General features: G+C 38.5%; 1 protein-coding gene across 2 annotated transcripts in view; it reads right to left on the reverse strand.

Annotated features, from left to right (window-relative positions):
* Positions 1–18,276, reverse strand: part of mtmr6 (myotubularin related protein 6) — a 45,625-nt gene that overhangs the window by 12,292 nt on the left and 15,057 nt on the right. For both annotated transcript variants that reach the window (XM_043691973.1, XM_043691974.1), the window contains exons 3-9: positions 17,406–17,568; positions 12,227–12,384; positions 9,836–9,964; positions 9,279–9,413; positions 9,025–9,157; positions 7,217–7,326; positions 1,865–1,990 (exon numbers count right to left, since the gene is read on the reverse strand). In XM_043691973.1, coding sequence (XP_043547908.1) covers positions 1,865–1,990; positions 7,217–7,326; positions 9,025–9,157; positions 9,279–9,413; positions 9,836–9,964; positions 12,227–12,384; positions 17,406–17,568 — 954 coding nt within the window. The remainder of the gene's footprint in view (positions 1–1,864; positions 1,991–7,216; positions 7,327–9,024; positions 9,158–9,278; positions 9,414–9,835; positions 9,965–12,226; positions 12,385–17,405; positions 17,569–18,276) is intronic.

An 18,276-nucleotide genomic window follows, 5' to 3' on the forward strand; every position in this document is an offset into this window, starting at 1 on the left:
CTCTGATCTCCAGCATCTGCAGACCTCATTTTTTCTTATCATAGGGCAAGCCAGACAGAGAACAGCCAGGGAATTCCTAGAGGCATGGCATTCATCCACAAACTCCATCAACAAACACATCAACCTGGACCCAATATACCAACCACTACAGCAGACAGCTGAAACTGACAACCGGAAGCAGCAGGGACAGACCACTATAAACACCGGAGGAAACATCAAAGAAGCGCTTCGCAGGAGGCTCCCAAGCACTGATGATGTTGCCTAGCCAGGGGACGAAACGTTTGCAACAAAAACTTCCAGCTTGGCGAACAGAACCACAGCAAAGGTATACATAATTCAAGTGACAAAGTAAATATAGCTCTTTTCACCGAGACTTGCAGAGACATAACAGCCGAAAATGTTGCCCAGTTCAGCACCTGATTTTTTGCTTACAAGGAGAGGAAGAGTATCTCATAGATATTGCACTGTTAAAACAAATGCAGAAGTCACAATTAAACCTATTCAGCCTCCTGTATCAGTGAAATTCTGACTAACATTGCAACATGCTATAATGACACAACCAAGATTAATTCTCTCAAGTAATTAAACCTGCTCCACTACAGCTTCTTGCCAAAGGACGTGAACTTACATCATTCTGCTTGTGCTATTAGAATATTCCTTTTCCTCCAAGTTTTCCACACAGTGATACAGATCCAAATAATTAATTTCCCATCTTTACATCTTTCACATTCTCCTCTCCTGAGGCTACTGGTTTATGAAGTACATTTACACAGTGTCAGCCTCTAATGTCACACACAAACAATGACTTCAAATTTGAGCCTAGAAAATGTGCATTAGCAAGATATATATGTGCAGGGAGACATGGAAGCTAAATCCAACACATCTCCAACAAGTCCCTTGCTAGGGGTGTGGAGGGAGAATAATAATAGTATCCTCATCACTAACCATATTACCAACCAGACATTTTAGAGGTCCTGAACATCTTCCTTAACTGTAGGTGCAACCAATCCCCACAATCAATCATTCTCAACCTGGTTGAACATGTTCCCAATGGTTTTTTTTTTATTATACGGATTCCCTCCAAATAAAAGACAAGTGGCTCTTCTACCTTGTGCTGTCCTTTTTGTGGACTACATGGAACCATTCTTTGTTTCAGCCCTGATCACATCTCCTCTAGATACATTCTTCTGATATGCTAATGACTTTCAGTGCCATCCCTTGGCATCATTCTGGAAAATTTAATCATCCTTTCTTCCAAGTTCCACCCTTGCATCAACAACCGGAAGCAGCAGGGACAGACCACTATAAACACCGGAGGAAACATCAAAGAAGCGCTTCGCCCAAGCACTGATGATGTTGCCTAGCCAGGGGACGAAACGTTTGCAACAAAAACTTCCAGCTCTTCCTTTCCCAACCTCTGTATTGCGATTTCTTGGGGATATACCAATCGTAACAAGAAGGATTATACCCTAATCATTGACTTTCTTCACCTTCTAATGCTTCCTGGCTTGCTCTGTTCTTCCAGCCTCCTACTTGTATGCTATGTCACCAACCAGCACACTACTTTCAAAGCTACTTTGCTTTGGGGAGAAAGTATGGTCAAACTATGTTTGATGATTATATAGGGATTAGTTGCACAATGTAATTTGATGTGTATTATTTGAGCAGTACCAATCATGGCACCTCTAATGCATTTAAATCTCCATAAAGATTCACTTCTATGATTAATGGAAATGTGTGAAATTAATTAATAACTCCGGTTAAGTACAACACTATACACATTGTTTACCAAATTGAATTTTATCGACAATAGTTGAAAGGAAATGCTGGAATTATGTTCAAAAAGAAAGAAAGCTTATCTTACCATAAAGCCTTTTATTGTTCTATAGTACGGATCCAACAGCAGGGAACCCAGAGAACAGACTTGGGCCGTACGATCCCAACCATCAGAGCAATGGACTAAGACACTAGCACCTTCATGTCCCACTGCCTGTTCAAAACAGAAGACAGACAATGTCATTAAGCCATTCATGCAAATTTATTTCTTCAGCATAGTGAAATCCAGAGTTCTTAGAGTCATAGAGATGTACAGCATGGAAACAGACCCTTCGGTCCAACCCATCCATGTCGAGCAGATATCCCAACCCAATCTAGTCCCACCTGCCAGCATACAGCCCATATCCCTCCAAACCCTTCCTATTCATATACCCATCCAAATGCCTCTTAAATGTTGCAATTGTACCAGCCTCCACCACATCCTCTGGCAGCTCATTCCATACACGTACCACCCTCTGTGTGAAAAAGTTCCCCCTTAGGTCTCTTGTATATCTTTCCCCTCTCACCCTAAACCTATGCCCTCTAGTTCTGGACTCCCTCACGCCAGGGAAAAGACTTTGCCAATTTACCCTATCCATACCTCTCAAAATGGCGGCACGGTGGCACAGTGGTTAGCACTGCTGCCTCACAGCGCCCGAGACCCGGGTTCAATTCCCGCCTCAGGTGACTGACTGTGTGGAGTTTGCACGTTCTCCCCGTGTCTGTGTGGGTTTCCTCCGGGTGCTCTGGTTTCCTCCCACAGTCCAAAGATGTGCAGGTCAGGTGAATTGGCCATGCTAAATTGCCCGTAGTGTTAGGTAAGGAGTAAGTGTGGGGGTATGGGTGGGTTGCGCTTTGGCGGGTCGGTGTGGACTTGTTGGGCCGAAGGGCCTGTTTCCACACTAATGTAATCTAATGTAAAAAAAACAATTTTGTAAACCTCTATAAAGGTCACCCCTCATCCTCCGACGCTCCAGGGAAAACAATCCCAGCCTGTTCAGCCTCTCCCTATAACTCAAATCCTCTAACCCTGGCAACATCCTTAAATCTTTTCTGAACCCTTTCAAGTTTCACAACATCCTTCCGATAGGAAAGAGACCATAATTGCACGCAATATTCCAACAATGGCCTAACCAATGTCCTGTACAGCCGCAACATGACCTCCCAACTCCTGTACTCAATACTCTGAACAATAAAAGGAAAGCATACTAAACGCCTTCTTCATTATCCTATCCAGCTGTGACTCCACTTTCAAGGAGCTATGAACCTGCACTCTCTTTGTCAAGCAACTCACCCTAGGATCTTACCATTAAAGTGTATAAGTCCTTCTAAGATTTGCTTTCCCAAAATGCAGCACCTCACATTTATCTGAATTAAACTCCATCTGCCACTTCTCAGCCCATTGGCCCATCTGATCAAGATCCTGTTGTAATCGGAGGTAACCCTCTTCGCTGTCCACTACACCTCCAATTTTGGTGTCATCAGCAAACTTACTATCTGTACCTCTTATGCCTGCATACAAAGTTCTTAAATAAACTGTTTAAAACTTCTGATGGCTTTGGTGTCTGTTAATCAAGATCAAATACTGATGAGTATTTCTTCATTACGTGAAGATGACTCCACATATTCTGTGGAAGCAGGTTTATAGTTTGATTTAAGCACTCATACACAAAAATTTATTCAGAGTTACGTTTTTAGCTGCAGTCGAACACATGCTTAATGCACAAAGCCTAGGAGATTAAAGAATACAGCTCCATTTTCAAGTTCTTATCTTCAATACATGCTCATTCACTTAACCTTGAATTCACACTTGTGATACTATTGGACACTATGATTAAATGCTTTTGATGGAAGAGTTATGGTCAAAGAATCATTTTATTAAAAGTATTTCACGCAAACTAGCAAGAAACAATCTACTTCTGCATCTGCACGGAGGGGTGGCATCGATTTATAGTTAGTTAGGAAAGTGAAATCCCTTACAACTATATTAATTACTGATAAGGAATCACCTGTCAAAGAAAAAAATCCTTTCCTTGTGGGATGGTTACTGACGGAGAGTCAGAATCAAGGCACAAAAGGTAATAAACTGAAGATGCCAGAAATTTTAAAAAGCAGCAGAAAACAAATATTCGACCTGTAAAAAAGTATTTTTGAACAGAACACACAAATTAACAATGGAGGTAAAGGACTCATATCTTTTCCAAATTATGCTCGCTCTGAACAAGTTTAGCATTTTCTGATTGCACTCCATCATGCAAAATGTTTGTTTCAACACGGAATTGTCATTTACCAGATTTCAAAGTGAAAGGCATGGTGGCTCACACCATTGCCTCATAGCATCAGGGACCTGGGTTCGATTCCAGCCTTGGGCAACTGTCTCTGTGGAGTTTGCACATTCCCCTCGTGTCTGTGTGGGTTTCCTCTGGGTGCTTCAGCTTCCTCCCAAAGTCCAAAGATGTGCAGATCAGGTGAATTGGCCATGCTAGATTGCCCATAGTATTCAGGCATGTGTAGGTTAGGGGCATTAGTCAGGGGAAATGTAGAGTAATAGGATAGAGATGCGGGTCTGGGTGGGATACTCTTCAGAGGGTTGGTGTGGACTTGTTGGGCCGAATGGCCTGTTTCCTTACTTAGGGATTCAATGAAATGACCGTTTTTGCAAACATTTAATGCAACTATTTTACTACATTGTGGAAGTGTGCCATAAGGGATTATATTTAATCATATTAGTATGTTTAATTTTAAACAACATCAGAACAGACTTGTATCAGTGGCTAGTTACTTTTTGTGGGACTTTTAATCTGATTGGAATACAAAAAGCTTTCATCAAGGCTAGTGGACCACAGTAGTAGTGTCTGTAAAAAGAAAATATCATATTTTGGATTTTATAATTGTTATTTTAAGATACTATTGCAGTTTATTATAATTTCCCCTCTAAGACAGATAAATAAAAGCTAATTAGTATTCAGTCTGCATGATTCAATGTTTTATCTTTTTAATTTTAGTAAGATTTGGAGTCCATAAGAAATTAGCCCTTTGAGCCTGCCCTTCAATTCAATTGGATCATGGCAGATCTGAAACTCTTCGCATCCACATTCCTGCCTTTTCCCTGTAACTATTTCCCTGATCAAGAATCTTAGCCTTAAATATATACAAAGACTGCCCCAACAGCTCTGTGGCAGGGAGTTCCAAAGACGCATTCCTCAGAGAAGAAATCCTTCCTTGTCTCAGTCTTAAATTGGCATCCCTGCATTCAGAGTGTGCCTCTGGTTGTCCTTGACTCTCCAGAATAGAAACACCCTTAGTTTAATTATAACAAGCCCCTTAAAAATCCTATGTTTCAATTAAAATAACCTCCCATTCTTCTAAACTCCAGAGTGTTCCAACCTGTTTAATCTTTGCTCTTAGAAAATCCATCCATATCAAGGGATCACCCAGTGAACCTTCTCTGAACTGCCTCCAATGAAATGACATTTTCCTTAAATAAAGGGACCAAAGCTGCTCTCAGTACTTCAGATGTGGTCTTAGCAGTGCTCTGTACAGTTGCAGTAAGATTTCCCTACACTTACTTTAATCCCCATGAAATAAGGGCCAACATTCCATTAGCCTTGCTGAATATCAGCTGTACCTGTGTCTAACTTACTGCGTTTTATGTACAAGTACCCCAAAATTGTGTTGCAACGTTCTGCAATATTTTTTCTATTTAAAGAATATTGCATTCCTTTGTTCGCCTTGCCTACATCATGCTCCATTTGCCTACATTTTGCCAACTTCACGTCTCAACATCTCTCTGTAAACTGCTTGTATCACCATCATAACGTGCTTTTCCATCTATATTTGTGTCGTTCGCAAATTTGACTACAATATATTCGCTTCCTTCCTCCAAGTCATTGATATGTGCCAAACACAGTAGTGGTCCCACTGATCTCTGTGAAACTCCACTGATCACAGGCTGCCAAATGAAAAAAAAAAACCCTTAGCCCCACTTGCTTTTTCCTGCTCATTAGCCAATTTGCAATCCATTTTAATATACTAGCTCCAGCCCCTCGGGCTTAAGACTTCAGCTTCGAGAGGTACCTTGGTGAACGCCTTCTGGAAGTCCAAACAACAACTTCTGGTTCCCCTTGATCCACTGTGGTGGAGGATTCCTTAAAACACTAAAAATTTAGTCAGCCAAAATTTCCCTTTCATGAAGGGATGTGACTCTGGTCAATTAAATCAGGATTTTTCAAATGTTCGGCTATTACTTCTGTAATGATTATTGGCAAAGTATTGGAATAATAGCTGGTTGGCTAATTGAGCCATAGATACCTGCTTTTTCCATTCCTCCCTTTTTCAATAGGTGGGGTGTCACAACAGCAGTTTCCCAATCCTCTGGTATTTCTCCAGAATCTATCATTTTTTGGAAAATTATACCCAATGCATTCACTCTGTCACTACCTCTTTTAGAATCGATCTGCCTTTACTCCTATTAGTTTATTTAATACTATGGCTTTAATGCCAATGGTGATTGATTCCTTAGTCTTTAGCTGCAAAAGTAACTGTTTCAGTGTATAAGCTCAGGATAAAAAATTATTTTCCCATGTGTAAATCTTTTAATTCACATCAAATTAGCCAAAGTAAACATACATTTGCAACATGAGCAAGGTACTACTTCAGAGTTTGAATAATTAGACTTTGTTCCATGTCGAACACATGGAGAAACAAAAAAAAACATTGTACCACCTCTTGTGTCTGATCATTGTTACATTTAATTCTTCAGACAACAGTACGGTACCATGCCTTGACATAACTGACAATATAAACATGAAATCATGAAGTTTTCACAGCACTTTTTGTGGAAGATAGAAATGGTATCCTAAATCAGTTCTAAAAAACTTACCTTCAGCATGTTCTAAATAAAACAAACATTTGAAGTGGACTCTTAGTACCTCCAAAACATAAGTTAGATTGTAAAAGTGCTTTCTGCTCAAAGGACAACCAATTAGGTAAATAAGAACCTTGCTGAAGGTATGGGGTGAATCACCAGTCTGTGCTGAGTCAGTTAACCTCATCCAAGGAAGAAAAAGAAAAAAAACTAACATGTTGGCCTCATAGTTGGGATTGTGGAGGACATGATTTCTTCCTTCTGCTTTGTATATTGCAGGTGTAAACCTGTGTCCCTGTGTGCGCGACACAGCCTGGATCGAAGGAACGGTAAGACATTTACAAGCAAAACGTCAAAAAGCTTCAACTCTAGTGAAGGCTATTCCAGTTTTGTAATATACACCAAACATCAGCACTAACTGCTTACTTGTTCAGAAAGCTTTATCCTTCCTCTATAAACTAAATTATTAGCTCGATACAATTTTTATATGTAGGAAGGAACTTCATACATGTTGTAAAATGAATTAATATGTACTTTAGCAAGAGATGTAGCAGCATCCAGCACAGCTTTAATGTGGCGAAGCCATCCAGAACTCTCCAAACCACTTAGGAAGTCACTCAGAGACAACTCTTTGGTTCCACACACTAAAAACAAGGAAATATATAATCAACACGAGTCAAATAATTTTAGCTTGTACACTTGGTAAGAACATATTTCTTGGTTCCAAACTGTACAAGTAAATAAGTTTTCATCTGTTACACAGAATGAGACAAAGAGGAATCTTACTCAACATCTGTTTTATATCCTGCTCCAATTTTGTTATTGGATTCTCACAACATTTTGCCCAAAAGAAATGTAATAGATAAGGTTAACACTTCTGATTATTAACTCTGAAAAGACGGTTTAATTCCCATGTCAAATTGAAGGACTTCACTACAATAGTTTCCTACCTCCAACACTACAGGGGAAATAACAAAATGATTCTTTATATCCAGATGCTAAAAAGACTTGAAACAAAAAATAAATAAGTGTTCAATTCACAAAATAAGTCAGATAACATCTGATTCTATTGACTAACCATGTGCTTCCATGATAGTGGCACCTCAGGAGAAGCCACCCAGACGGAGGGCAATTCGCAATAGGCAATAAATGCTGGCTTTACCTTGTACACTCAGTTCAATTTTCAGAAGTTAATCATTCATTTGAAACTTTAAGCAAAAAAAAAATTGAAAAAGATTCACCCTGATCTTTTGCAACAAGGTGCTCAGCCTCATGGAGGATGGGCATATTTGCAGTGTCCTTATCCTGTCAGTTGTTTAATTTTCTCCCACATTCATGACAGTTCAGGACTGCAGGAATCATTTTCTTGTGGATTTAGCTCAGTGTTTGTAGAATGCTGTCCTGCATCTAATCATCCATTATATCCTGAATTGTATTTTCACAAGGGAATGCTTTTTTTGAGAATGTCTTATGTTCGACCGGACATGATCTCCTACACTCCTCATTTGAAACAGGTTTGGTGAATAGCGTACGGTTAATGGGCAAGTGAAAACTATGTTAGAGCATAAGGTTTCATACTGTTTTGGCCATCAGTACCTTATGATGACCAACTCAGAGTTACTCGGTTTCTTCTGAATCTCTCCCATTTAGCACAGTAGTAGTGGATGCTGGAGACTCAAATCCAGAGTAAGTTCTGTGCTCTTGTTACTCTCTGTACATCTTCCAAGTAGTGTGCAACATGGAGGAATACTAACTTATCAGTTGAAAGAAGATGGTAGATAGTCATGAGAAATTTCCTTTCCCATATTTAACTCAATTGCGTGAAATTTCACAAGTTTGAATATTGCGAATGTGCAAGATTGCTCACTCCCGATTGCATACCGTTACACTGTCATCTCTGCTGTCCTCATAACACAGTATATGGTGTTGGTGATGGAAAAGGCTGAGATAGTCATGACCACAGCCTTTCAGCTGAATCATTGCTTTTTAGCCAACGTCAGGTTGTAGTCCACACTGAGATGATGGCGGATTTTGTTCTCCAAAAAGACACAAGTGAACCAGATGGATTTTTAATGACAATTCAGTGACTTCAGTCACTATTACTGATTAAATCCACACCAATGTGCTCAATTTTCAACTGAAATGGCCGAGCAAGCTACATGGTTGAATCAAAATGCTACAAGACAACTAAATAATCAGCACCTTGGTAAGGTGGTAAAGAACTTACTTCTGATAGAAATGTAGCTCAGTACATTTCAAAGAGAAATAAAAAGGACAGGAGGAATTATGGAGCCCTGAAAGATGTACATACCATACTTTAGGAACAGCAGATCAAAACACACCTTCATTGACTTTCTGCAAGCTCGCTCTCATGACATGTATATTTTCAATCCCAACAAACTTAAATCTAATATTGGAATAGTTGTCTTCATTTTCATATCCTTTGCCAGCAGCTCGATTTGCCATTGCGTTTAGCTGAAAAATATAAAAATAAGCTTGCAATATTTCTTATCTTTGACTAAATATAGCAATTGTATCTAGTAAACTCTTAACATTTGTCGGTGTTGATTTATTGCAAAACAAGATTCACACTTACTTTTGGTCTTGTATCCATTACATACATGAAGTGGCTGTTGGGATTAGCTTTACTTATAGCTTGCAGCATATGCTCATCTTCGAGACACCTGGCACTAAAGCCAGATAATGGTTGGCTGCATCTACAAATGGCAGCCTGGTAAGAAATAGATAGATAATGGTAAGTAAAACAACAATAAACAGCACAGCAGCAAGTAACTTCCACCTTCATTTCCTCAAATCGGAGGTACAGTCGTTACTTTACTGGGCACAGAACTGGCTTAACCATCAGCACCAGATTTAAGAAGAAATCTCAGCTGATATGCATAGCTTCTATAACTGACTTTTACAGTTTAAATCTTTGTTGTGCTGTCTGCCTTTGATTTTATTTTTAAATATTCTCCATAGTTCTCAGTAGCATCTCTCTCCATTCTCTGCACATTTGTAATTCGTGTTTTTTCCTGGTCTCATTTTTAATCTACTGCATTCTAGCTACCTCTCCAAAGAAAAATATAACTTGAGACTGGTCAATTGGGTGCTTGTTGGTGACATGACAATAATGAACATTAAATACAATACCTGCTTCTGGTCAAAAAAATAAGACAATGCAGGGAATCTTCCTTTGCTCCTGAACTTGGAGCTCCCAACTATAATGGGCTTGCTGACACTTCTGGGAACATATACTTCTGTTGGATATGTATCACAAACCTGTTGGTGGAAATGAACAAGCATATTCATAAAATTAAAAAAACTTTACCAGCATAAAGAAATATCCACAACTCCCAGGTGCCATTTGTTATAAAAAAATTTATAACAGTGGATACAGTCTATAGATACAATGAATGTCCAATGAGACCGAGGAGCTCAGGTGCACAGATTTTTCAAATATCACGAATAGGTGCAGAAATAATCAAAGTGGCCAGTGGAATGCTGTACTGGATATTGAGAAGACTAGAGTCAATATCAATAAGGTCGCAGAAGTTGTGCTCCACCTAAACAAATGTAGACCCTACTTGGAGCACTGAGAACAGCTTTGGACACATCACCTTGGGAAGGATATATTGACCTTGGATGGAGTAAAATGTGGGTTTACAATCCTGGAGTTCAGGGTTAAGTTATGAAGAGAGATTGTGTAAATTAGGCTAGTTTTCTCCAGAATTTAGAAGGTTAAAAGGCGATTTGATCAAAGTCTTCACAATATGATCAGGAAAAGCTGGGGCAGACAAAGATAAACTATTTCCACTGGTTGAGGATTTTTGAACTGGGAGACAATCTATAAACTGTTAAGACTGACCAGTCTGTTAAGGAGAGATGTTATGAAGCATTTCTACATGAGGCGGGGGGGGGGGGTTGGAATTCTCTTTCACACCAACGATCACACTGAATGGCAGAAAAAGGTTTAAGTGGATGAATGGCCTACTCCTGTATGTTCCCACATTACATTTGCTTTGTTACAACAACAGAAATTTAATTTAATCAACTAATAAAGAGATAACAAAAACAAGTATCATTATTACTTTATATTGACTTCTACATGCAAAGTCATTTAAAATAACTCCCAGTATCAGATTTGATTAATAAGAAACATTACTACAAAAGCAGTACAATGAATTTTTAATTTTTCTACCTCCCAAAAGGGGGAAGTGACTAAGTATCTTAATTGGACAAGTATCAAATACTTTAACAGTTTAATAGAACAGTTCAATTTTACTCAAAAATTAGTTCAATGTCAATTTTTATTTTGATAAGATATTTTGGACCCAGTCTGCAAACCCAAAAGTACAACTTTGCAAAAAGATTAGAAAAAACAAAACACAATTACACTGTCATGGTGAAGACAGGGTAGAATAGAACAAAGAATAACCAGCTGCTACAACACAGTGTAAACCTCTGCTAATTTCAACCCGCCACCCAGAAAAGCTCACCTTGTGCCATAATCTGTTAAATTTTGTAAGGCAAAAGAACTATGCCAGAGGTCAACATTTAAAATTAAAATTAACACTTTTATTCTTTAAGTCCAACAGAGAACATTAAAACAACAGCTACTTACAACTCCTTTCTCTTAAACCCTATCATTTACTTCCCACTGTACATTACTGGTCCAATAAATTCCCTCTTAAATTTATGGCAAAATCAATTTCAAACCCAGGTATAGTCTTCAGATGTCGAATTGTCTCCACAGATTTCCCTTAGACCGAGTTTGATGTTCTGCTGCACAAATTTCTTATAGATAGGCACCTTTCAGAGAGCTGATCTGCTAGCCGTCTGTTTGTTGGTGGCTTGGCAGATCTCCCCCTAACTGTTCAAAATATTTGGGTTTTTTTAAACCCCAAAACATCAGATCATTTCATTGGTTTGATATCATCAAAACACTAAATTCAAATTCAATTGGAGTTTGGTAGCTTGGGACATAATTTAAACTAATTGGACGAATTCGAATTTGTTGTGTACCATGGCAACTCAGCTGCACTGTTGGTTTCAGTCAAATGTTACACTTTAAATTCTTTTAGCATATTCAGTGTCTTTCTAATTCCGTGCCAGCTTCCAGTCTCTCAAAAAGGGATAGTACGCATACCTAAACCTTCATAATACAGCTCTTACAGCAAGATAATACAAAATAACTGCATGCGAGAAATAAGTTACGAGGAGCATCTTACCCAGTTATTGTGTGCATTAATGGATAGTGAGTTCAAGATCACCATTGCCAAAAAAACTGGCTATAATGTCTCACCAATGTGGCCTTCATCAGCAGACACTTGATGAAGTGGCTTTTGGAACCACAGTTGGAACCAAAACAGAATCAATTACGTGCACAAAACATTGTTTCAAACAAAGATTACTTCACTTTGCTAAATACAAACATCAGTAAGAGGACAGAAAATGGAGGAAAATCCAAGTAAAATGTTATTCTTCACATTGCCTGTTCCAAAAAACATTACATACTCTATATTCTTGGCAACTCCCTCTTACCTTGTAACCTCGGTTTACATCAGTTAACTGCCAGATATCATTTGGAATTCTCATACGTTGATATTCATCATTTAAATTAATGACTTTCCAGCCCATTGTTCTCTCATATTCAGTCTTCTTAGGTGTATATGAAAATGCATAAAGGTCATCATACTTCACTGAAATACAGAGTGTATTCAATTGCTCAGTAAGTCTACAAACCACTTGTGAGAAATAAAATGACAAAAATTACCCATAAATTCACACACTTGTTCCAAGCAATATCACTACTTTTGACAAACATAGAAGTACTGATCGAGGGCTCTTGTGGAGCAGTGTTGGGGTCCCCATCTCTAGACCAGAAGTTTACAGCTCAAGTCCCATATGCCTCTTGCATCAAAAAAGAGGTTGACTGAAAATATCAAAGTATTGATTTTGTTTAAAGACAATTACATCAAATTTGAAATGACTCAGTATATACAATATTCGATGATAAAACTGCAATGTGGCAGAAGCAAAATTGTAACTAGGAATCATGATTATAACACAACACCAGGTTATAGTCCAACAGATTTAATTGGAAGCACACAAGCTTTCGGACCAATGCTCCTTCATCAGGTGGTACCTGATGGTCAATACCATCTAATGAAGTGTCGCTCCGAAAGCTAGTGTGCTTCCAATTAAACCTGTTGGACTATAACCTGGTGTTGTGTGATTTTTAACTTTGTACACCCCAGTCCAACACCAGCATCTCCAAATCATGATTATAACAAGCATAGAATCACCCAAGAATTCCAGGAACCAGTGCCATCATCAACTACAGCTGTAAGATTTTTAAACGCATCAGATCCTTTCCTACATGGCAAGTTCAAGATAACCAGTTTTGTTACTGCACAAAGCAGAACTGAAACAGTTTTTAGTATCGAGAATTAGTAGAAAAATCGGTCAAAAGCAATATTGGGCTGCTCATGTACACCATCTAGTGGTTGGCTTCAGAGCAACATCGGTGGAAGTACAGGTGCTATTAACTCAGCTTGTTCCGAGGAAGGGTTACTCAACCCAAAATATTACCGGATTAGTCTCCACAGATGCTTCCAGACCTGCTGAGCTTTTACAGCAATCCCTATTTTTGTTTGAGTTACAGTTCTTTCAGTTTTTATTTGTTAACTGAGCTGATTATCCGATGAATTTCCAGAGGAAAAGTACACGTGAGAAATTGTGTGGCTAAACCAAAATAATTCTCAGCTAATCATATTTTGAATGTTTATCAAGTACCAACAAATCAGAATATAAACTTCTGTATAACTCACTCCACTGAATCTTAAAACAAAAGATGAAATCCTCCTGCAAGTAGAATTTAGCGAGTTAGGCAAAAGCAACATCTGGGAGAAAGTAAGTACTGCAGATGCTGGAGTACCAGAGTTAAAACATGTGGTGCTGGAAAAACACAGCAGGACAGGCAGCATCCGAGGAGCAGGAGAATCGACATTTCGGGCATAAGCCCGAAATAGAGCACAGATTATTTTAGATTCACTTTTATTCAATGAGAAAAGCCAGAATAACAACTTTATTGCAAGAAATATTTCAGAAATAGTCACTATCTTATAAAAACATAGAATAGATCAGGAGTAGGCAATTCAGTCCTTTGAGCCTGATCCATCATTCAATATGATCATGGCCAATCATCCGACTCAGTACCTTGCTCCCACTTTTTTCACATGCCCTTTGATTCCCACATCTAACTCTTTCTAGAAAAGATTCAATGCTTTGGCCTCAACCACTTTCTGTGGTAGAGAATCCCACAGACTCACCACACTCAAAGACATTTCTCCTCATCTGTCTTAAATGGCTTACCTTATATCCTTAGACTGTGACCTCTGGTGCTGAACTCCTTGGTCACTGAAAACTTCCTTCCTGCATTTACCCTAACTAGTCTTGTTAGAACTTTATAGGTTTCTTTAACATCCTTTTTCTTGCAAACAACAGTCAATATAATCCTAACCGATCTAATCTCTCTTCATGCATCAGTCCTACCAGCTCAGGAATGCGTCTAGTAATTTTTCATTGCACTCCCTCCATTGTCAGAACATTCTTCCTTGGATAAGGAGAGCAAAACTGCAAACAATAGTCCAGGTTCTGTCTCACCAAGGCCCTATGCTATTGTAGCAAGCTATCCATGCTCCTGTACATGAATCCTGCCACTATGAAGGCCAATTTGCCATTTGCCTTCTTCACCACCTGTTGCACCAACATATGATAGAAGTTTTCACTAAAGTTTTGAAAATACATAGCTCAATTGTAAAAAAAACAAGGATTTTAAATCCAAAAACAATTATAAAAACTATGAAAAGGAAAATGGTTGTAATTAATTAAAAGCAAGCATTTAAAAAGGTTTGACACAGAAAATGGCTCTCATGTAAATAATGAATAGATTTTTTTTAAAAACTAGTTATGTTAAAGACACCAGATAAGAGAGAAAATGATGGCTAGCCAATAAAGAAAGTTAACAAAGAAGGCAGCTTATAAAGTTGCCAAGCAAGTTGGCTGCCTGAGGATTGGAGAAATATAACCCAAAGGAGGATCAAGAAATTGATGAATAACATTTGAACATAAAATGGCAAGAAATATAAAAATAGATGACAAAAACTTCTAAAGCCTTGTTAAAGGGAAAAGATTAGCAAATACCATTAGGCTTGAGAAACAAACTAACCATGTACATGTTTTTACAGTGGAAGACACAGCTGGTCTCCTAGAAATAATTAATATCCCAGCAAGAATGTGGAACTGAAAGAATTTCATATTGGCACAAAAGTAGTATTGGAGAAATTAACTGGACCAAAATTGACATTTCCCCAGGACTCAGTCTTACAAAAGATGGCTACAGAAATATGGAATAGATTGGTAATCACACTTCAAAATTCTATTAAGCAATGAGCCTGCAGATTGGAAGGCTGCAAATGTAGCCTCCTTGTTCAAGAAAAGAGGGAGACAGCAAACAGGAAACTTAGTCAGATATCAGGAGTAGGAAAACTACAAGATTTTAAAAAAGGACATGATACCTTTACGTAATGGTTGTTTAATTGGACATAGTCAACGTGGATTTATAAAAGATGGAATCATGTTTGACAAACCCGATAGGTTTTTAAAGAAAAAAATGTTTTAGCAAACTTGAAACAGGGGAACCAGTGGTTGTAGGTATTTAGATTTTCAAACTGGAGAATATGTTTTTAAAAAAAGCATGAGAATGGAAGTAATATACTAGCATGGACGAAGACTAGTAATAAGCAGAAAGCAAAAACTAATGAATCACTCAGGTTGGTAGGCTATGACCAATACCACAAGATCAGTGCTTGCACCCTAGATGTTTTCAATCTATATTAATGATTCAGATGCAGAGGCCAATTGTAATATTCCCAAGTTTATAGATAATATAAAAGCTAGGTGGTGATGAGAGTTGAGGAGGATGCTTTGATAAGAGGAAGAAATGCAAATGATGTGAACTGAGATAAGAAAAGTACATCTTCAGTCAGGTGGTGAATCTTTTGATTTTTTTTTTTACTGGAGTTGGCTAAGAAAACTAAGTCATTAACAAGTTCAAAACAGAGACTGATAGCTTTCTAATTGCTAATGACATCAAGAAAATACAGGACAAGGCAGATATCTAGCCATGACCGAGAATGACAAACTAGATGCAATTGGTTGAATGGCTTAATTTTATGGACCTATGCTGTAACAACAAGATTACTCCCATTTTCTCTGGAAACTATTGGTGCTGTTCAGAATTTTGAATGTTTCAGTGATATGGGTGCAAAGTCTCTCCAAACTCAGTTGACATGACTCAAACTGGTATACATAGGACAATACCAACTTAAATTGGTGAGACCCGAATTAACTGACTGGTCCAAGATATGCAATGAAAATGAGTTAACCTACTTAACCACTCAACTTCAAGTGACACTTTGGTAGAGTTGTACGACACAACCAACTGCATTTCACACCTGAAACTACTTCACAGCATTGGCCAAAAGGTCACCTTCCTGCAATGTAAAGGTGCAGTCAAGTTGAAATTTTCATTGTACATGGAGTCATACAGCACATGAACAGACCTTTCTTCAGTCCAACCAGTCTATGCCGAACATAATCCCAAACCAAACTAGCCCCACCTGCTTGGTCCAGGCCCATATCCCTCCAAATCTTTCCTATTCAAGTATCTATCCAAATGTCTTTTAGACGCTATAATCGTACCTACACGCACCACTTTCTCAGGAAATTCATTCCACACACGAACCAGTGTGTCAAAACGTTGCCCCTCCACGTATTTTTTTAAAAAATCTTTCTCTTCTCATCTTAAAAAAATGCCCCCTAATCTTGAAACCCCCTACCCTAGGGAAAATACCCTCGCCATTCACTTTATCTATACCCTTCAATTTTATAAGGTCGCCTCTCAACCTGCTATGCTCCAGTAAAAATAAAAGACCCACCCTATCTGGCTCTTTTATAATTCAAACTTTCAATACCCAGCAATATCTTGGGAAATCTCTTCTGAACCCTCTCTCGCTCAATAATATCCTTCCTCTAACAAGGCAACCAGAACTGGACACTGTACTCTAGAAGAGGTCTCACCAAAGTCCAGTACAGCCTCAACATGACATCCCAATTCTGATACTGAAAGGACTAAGCAATGAAAGTAAACTTGGTAAATGTCTATTTAATCACTGTCTATATGTACCTGCACCCCTAGGTCCCGCTGTTCTACAAAACTATAAGGCTCTATTCCCCATTCACAAAAAAAGGACAAAGGAAAATTTTTTCAATATTTTTTGAATTAGACATTTTTGATATGGTCGTTGCAAATGCGATTCTGAATTTATTGTTGCTTACAGATTGAAACTTTTGCCTGGATCCTTTTTATAAGCTTAACTACTCATTACTCACTTGACGCAAGTTGGCTCTAAGACATTAAGAATAGTCACATAAGATTGTGACTACATTTTAATTGAAATTTGTTTCAGGTCAAAGCTATAACTGTCCAGCTTAAAAGTAACAAGTAAATCTAACATTTATAGTGCCATCCTAAACAAAGTAAACTGAACAGATGAGTAAATAATTAACTTTTTATAAGATATCTATCAACTAGCAAGAACTCAGCAAAATTAAATTCGATAACTTAATGTTTTGAGATCTTTATCAACATGCATACCTGGTCGTGAGAGCTTGAGCAGAGAGTTGAAAATGTCATGACAGTCCCTTTCTCTTGGAATGATGAAGTGAATGACCCGAAAATTCTTGCACTGAATTACTAATGGACACCCAACTGCTGTCAGAGAAAGTTTTTCTACTACAGCAATGTGATGATGCATTATCTAAAAAACAACCAAATATATACATTTTAAAATATCAAATATGCAATTAATATTTGCTAAATTAAAAACTTAAGAACTGCAGATGCAGGCAAACAGATGAACAGAAATTGCTGGAAAAACTCAGCAAGTCTGGCAGCATCTGGAGAGAAGGCAGAATTAACATTTCAGGGCAAGTGATCCTTCTTCAAAACTGTCACTGCACCCAACTCTGCACAACTCTGCTCTACTGCCTTCCCAATATTCACAAACCGGACTGCCCGGAGAGATCCTCCAGCCCCACAGAATACATCTCTTCCTACCTCAACTCTATTTTCTCCTCTTGTCCCATCCCTTCCCTTCCTACTTTATGCCAGTTTCACAATTTCCAGTTCGCTGGTTCCAGCCACCAACTATTTACAATGAATGTGCAATCTACCACCCTCCAATTGGTCGAGCTTGTCCTCACTTTCAGCATCTCCTTTAATTCCTTCCACTTTCTTCAGATCAAAAGGAGTGGCATTGGCCCCAGTTATACCTGCCTCTTTGTGGTGTAAATAGAACACTCCTTGTTCCAGTCCTACTCTGCCCCGCACCCACAATTCCAATACAATGGGAGAGTTCTCAAGGAGGGTCACAGCACTAGAAATGTTAATTCTGCTTTCTCTCCACAGATGCAGCCAGACCTGCTGGAGTTTTCCAGCAATTTCTGTTTTTGTTAACTATCTGGGA

Source organism: Chiloscyllium plagiosum, chromosome 6, assembly GCF_004010195.1.
Source record: "Chiloscyllium plagiosum isolate BGI_BamShark_2017 chromosome 6, ASM401019v2, whole genome shotgun sequence".
Classification (NCBI taxonomy): Eukaryota; Metazoa; Chordata; class Chondrichthyes; order Orectolobiformes; family Hemiscylliidae; genus Chiloscyllium; species Chiloscyllium plagiosum.